This window comes from Octopus bimaculoides, chromosome 21, assembly GCF_001194135.2.
Source record: "Octopus bimaculoides isolate UCB-OBI-ISO-001 chromosome 21, ASM119413v2, whole genome shotgun sequence".
Classification (NCBI taxonomy): domain Eukaryota; kingdom Metazoa; phylum Mollusca; class Cephalopoda; order Octopoda; family Octopodidae; genus Octopus; species Octopus bimaculoides.
In genome coordinates this window covers 15,691,449-15,696,119 of record NC_069001.1, presented here as the reverse complement: position 1 = coordinate 15,696,119, position 4,671 = coordinate 15,691,449, and the positions used below count along the sequence as shown (strand labels likewise).

At 35.8% G+C, this 4,671-nt stretch overlaps 1 protein-coding gene across 1 annotated transcript in view; it reads right to left on the bottom strand.

The window, feature by feature from the left end:
- LOC106875256 (uncharacterized) overlaps positions 1-2,349 on the bottom strand; it is a 3,424-nt gene extending 1,075 nt beyond the window's left edge. The window contains exons 1-2 of the mRNA XM_014923325.2: positions 2,262-2,349; positions 509-645 (exon numbers count right to left, since the gene is read on the bottom strand). Coding sequence (XP_014778811.1) covers positions 509-645; positions 2,262-2,334 — 210 coding nt within the window. The 5' untranslated portion in view covers positions 2,335-2,349. The remainder of the gene's footprint in view (positions 1-508; positions 646-2,261) is intronic.
- Between the last annotated feature and the right edge of the window lie 2,322 nt (positions 2,350-4,671).

The following is a 4,671-nucleotide window of genomic DNA, read 5'->3' as shown; positions in this document are numbered from 1 at the left end:
TTATGTGTATGTATATATATATATATAATGCTCAGTGTAAATCAGAAGATCTGAAATAATTTTAAATATTAGAAAGCCCTCCTGTGAGTTTGAAAAATGTAAACACATTCCTTTTATGTTATGTGAAACTAAAGAGGCTAAGGTAACTTTATTAGTGATCTTTCTAAAGATTCAGTTTTGGAAAAAAAAAAAAGGGACTTAGCATACAAGGTCTCCTTTGTCTTGGCAGCCCTGAAAAAAGTTTATGGGTACTGCCTCATTTTTTGTTGATGAAAAAAAAATAAGGTTAAGTAGGAGCTTAACTAAGGATAGTAATTGGTTCATTACTATCATGGTAGTGGTGGTGGCATTGTTGGCTTCCCATTAAGGCAAGGTAAGCTCCACCTCAAGGCTTGGTCCCACTTATTCAGAAGCTAAACCCCACCTGTGGCTGCATGGGACAGGCTGATCCCATAGTTAACATGTATTTTCTTGTTTATATTTGGAGTTTAAACTAAATAGTTTTTACCTGGAATGTTTGATTACGAGCTTTCACTGTTATGTGGTGTGGAAACATACATTTTGAGGTGGTGACAGAGATAGAGACTGCCTTGGGAAATGGTGATTCCAGAGACATTTGTGTATAAAATTCTTTGAGTGGCAAACCTAAAATGACAAAAAGAAAAAAAAAAAATTTTTAAACAAAAATATAAAATTGAAATCTTATTTATCAATGAATTTGGTTTTCAAGGAAAATAATGTTTTGAATTGATAGAAGAGGAAGAAATATAGAAAATTGTTGGCTATAAAGGGCTTCTCTGTGCAAAAGTAGAGTGTATATAAAATAAGAGTAAGAAGCATGATGCTGCCAAAGACCCTGAAGAAATATTGGTTTCAAATTTTGGTACAAATCCAGCAAGTTTTTTTTTGGGGGGGGGGGTGTAAGTTGATTACATTGAGCCCATTGTTCAATGGGTATTTATTTTAACAAGGATGAAAGGCAAGGTTGAACCTGGTGGAATTTGAACTCAGAACATAGAGATAGGCAAAATGCTTCAGCAATTTTTGAGGAATGGAAGTTAATTTCATACTTTCTACTCTAATACTTGGCGGGTACTTTATTTATATGGATCCCTCAAATGTATGATTGACTTCTGAAGGATTTGAACTCCGAACATGAAGGGCCAGAACAAATACCGGATGGCATTTTTTTTCTGATGCTCATTGCTATCAATCACAATAACAGCAACAGTGATTTCAAATTTTGGCACAAGGCCAGTAATTTTTTCCAGGAGGAGGAGGAAGTAAACTGATTATATCTGATTCAGTATTTGACTAGCACTTTGCCTTTCATTCGTTTAGATGTTGAAAAAATGAAGTTGAACTTGGCAGAATTTGAACTCAGAAATGTAAAAAGATGGAGAAAATGCTGCTGAGCATTTTTTTCTGACATAGTTATGGTTCTGCTAGCTTTTAGCTTTAATAAATAATTTCTCTACGATAGACACAAGGCCTGAATTTTTTTAATTTTTAAAGAGAAGGATGGGGCTAGTCAATTACATTGATCTCAGTGCTCAACTGTAGAGCTTCTTTTCTTGAACCAGGAAAGATAAAAAGCAGGGTCTATCTAGTTCAGTGGCATTTGAGCTCAGAATATAAAGAGCTAGAAAAAATGCTGCAATGCATTTTGACCAACATGCTAATTCTGTCAGCTCACTGCCTTAACAGTAACAACAACCTCAAATTTTGGCACAAGGCCAGGAATTTTGAGGGACAGGGATAGTTGATTACACTGACCCCAGTGCTCAACTGGTACTTATTTTATTAACCCCAAAAGAATAAAAGACAAAATTAACCTAAGTGGAATTTGAACTCCGAACATAAAGATGGACAAATGCTGCTAAGCATTTTAATAATTCTGCCAGCCTTATAATAATAATAATAATGGTTTCAAATTTTGCCACAAGGGCAGCTTTTGTGGGGAGGGGTTAAGTCAATTACATCAACCCCAGTATTCAACTACTACTTAATTTATTGACCACGAAAGGATGAAATGCAAAGTCGACCTTGGTGGAATTTGAACTCAGAATGTAGTGACAGGCAAAATACTGCTAAGCATTTTGTCCAGAGTGCTAACGATTCTGCCAGCTCATCACCTTAATAATAATAATAGGAGGAGAAAGAGTTTCTTTACAAGGAGTACTTTTGGGTTTTATCGAAAATGTTCTTAGTGTAACAACAAAAATCTCACCAAGATTGTAGCTTTATAAAAACTTGCTTACCTGTCCATGTTGCACGGTCATGTATTGGAATATTCTTCACCAAAACATTGACATCAGATGGACTAATTCTCATTTTTTCTCCTAGATGGGAGAAAGAATTTTGTTGAAACACCAACAGGATTTTTTTTTTTTTTTAAAAAGCAAAATTTTTTAGTCTTTCATCCAAAATTTGTTTTAAAATTTGGTTTTGTTGTCCTACCCCTCATCAATTTATACCTGCTTTCCATACTGGCATGCATTGGAAGGGTTATATGTGAGGCAAAGAAATTTGGAGGTTAACACAATAGTCATGGGATCTTTTTACATGATTTAAATTAATTTAAAAGCTGTGTTTACCCAAATTATTTGGAATGTTGTGTTAACTCTTTAGCACCCAGCTTACTCTAACAAATATAATGCTTATTTATTCACATTGTTTTGAATTAATCAGGTATTATCTTGTAGCTTTGAGATTCTGATGAGGAGACTGTTTCTTCTTAGAATGACATTGTAGGGCAGGTGTGAGAAGCTAGATCTGACCAGTTTGAACATAAAACAGGTAGAATATTTGGGCCAGATATGGCCACTTTAAATGCTAAGGGGTTAAAGTATGGTATAATCTTGTAATAGATCAGAGCATCTCTTATCTTTTACTTGTTTCAGTCATTAGACTCTGGCCATGCTGGGGCACTGCACTGAAAGGTTAAGTCAAACAAATCAACCCCAGTGCTTATTTTTTTAAAGTCTTTTGCCAAATTGCTAAATTACTGGCATGTAAACACAAACATAAACTTAAAGACATGCACACATATATATACATTCTCAACAGGCTTCTTTCAGTCTTTGTCTGCCAAATTCACTCACAAGGATCTGCTATAGCCTGGGGCTATAACAGATGACAACTCTCACCTGAGGTACCATGCAGTAGGACTGAACTTGAGACCACATGGTTAAGAAACAAGCCTATTCACACAGACACGCCTATATCTATGATGATGATGATGATGATGGTGGTATTAATATTGAAAAACGGTAGAGGTGGTAGTGATAGTAATAAATGCTTTAACCTTGCTTAGAATTTGGGGTGGTGGAGATGACATCAGTAATAGTAATGATAAGGGTGTGGGGGTGGTGATGATGGGAAACAAAGATAACAACAATGCTGATGATTTCATTTATTTAGCACAAGCCCAACAAATATACAATTATATTGGGAGGAGAAAGTGGGGTTGTAGCTCAGCAGTTCTCATACGGAGAAATACTAGCACCTGCCTTCAACCCGCTTCTCTTAAAATCAGCAAAATCCACCTTTTCTCTGTTATTAACAGGAAAACCAAATAAGAGTTTGCACCCATTCTTCATTCTTCAGTATGGCTTTAGACAAGTTTTTAACCTTTTTGTTACCATAAATCACATTGCATTATCTTTATTTCAATTTTAAAAGTACCAAAGAAACTAGTAAAATAACTTTGTCATTATTAACCCTTCGGCCTTTAAACTAACCATATCCGGCCCAAATATTATACCTGCTTTATGTACAGACTGACCATACCCAGCCTCTCACACCCAGCCTGCAATGTCATTCTAAAAATAAACAATTAATTACATCATTGAAATCTTAAAGCTAGAAGATTATGCATGATTAATTCAAAACAACGGGAATAAATAAATGTTGCATTTGACAGATTAATCTGAATACAAAAGGTTTAAGCTGGTCTTCAAATCATAAATTAGCATGAAATTTTGATGCAAGGTTTTAATTTAGATCATTTCAAAATGAGAGGTTTGTAACCAGGGGCAATATCATGTCAGGTTGATATCCAAAGGATTAACCCTTCCAATATCATAATTCTGTTAAAGTACACTACCTCACTTTCAATTAATTTTGAAAATAATGAAGAATTTATTGAAGTAACTTTGTCATTATTAAGCTGGTATTTGGAACATAAATTAACGTGAAATTTTGAGGGAAGTTTTTTAGTGAATTGGCACTAAAATATCATTTATAAGAGTGGTAGTGTAATACTTTGTAATGCAATAATAGACAATAACAGTCGCAGGAGTGGCTGTGTGGTAAGTAGCTTGCTTATGAACCACATGGTCCCGGGTTCAGTCCCACTGCGTGGCACCTTGGGCAAGTGTCTTCTACTATAGCCTCGGGCCGACCACAGCCTTGTGAGTGGATTTGGTAGACAGAAACTGAAAGAAGCCCGTCGTATATATCTATATATATATATATATATGTGTGTGTATGTGTGTGTTTGTGTTTGTCCCCCTAGCATTGCTTGACAACCGATGCTGGTGTGTTTGTGTCCCCGTCACTTAGCGGTTCGGCAAAAGAGACCGATAGAATAAGTACTAGGCTTACAAAGAATAAGCCCCGGGGTCGATTTGCTCGACTAAAGGCGGTGCTCCAGCATGGCCGCAGTCA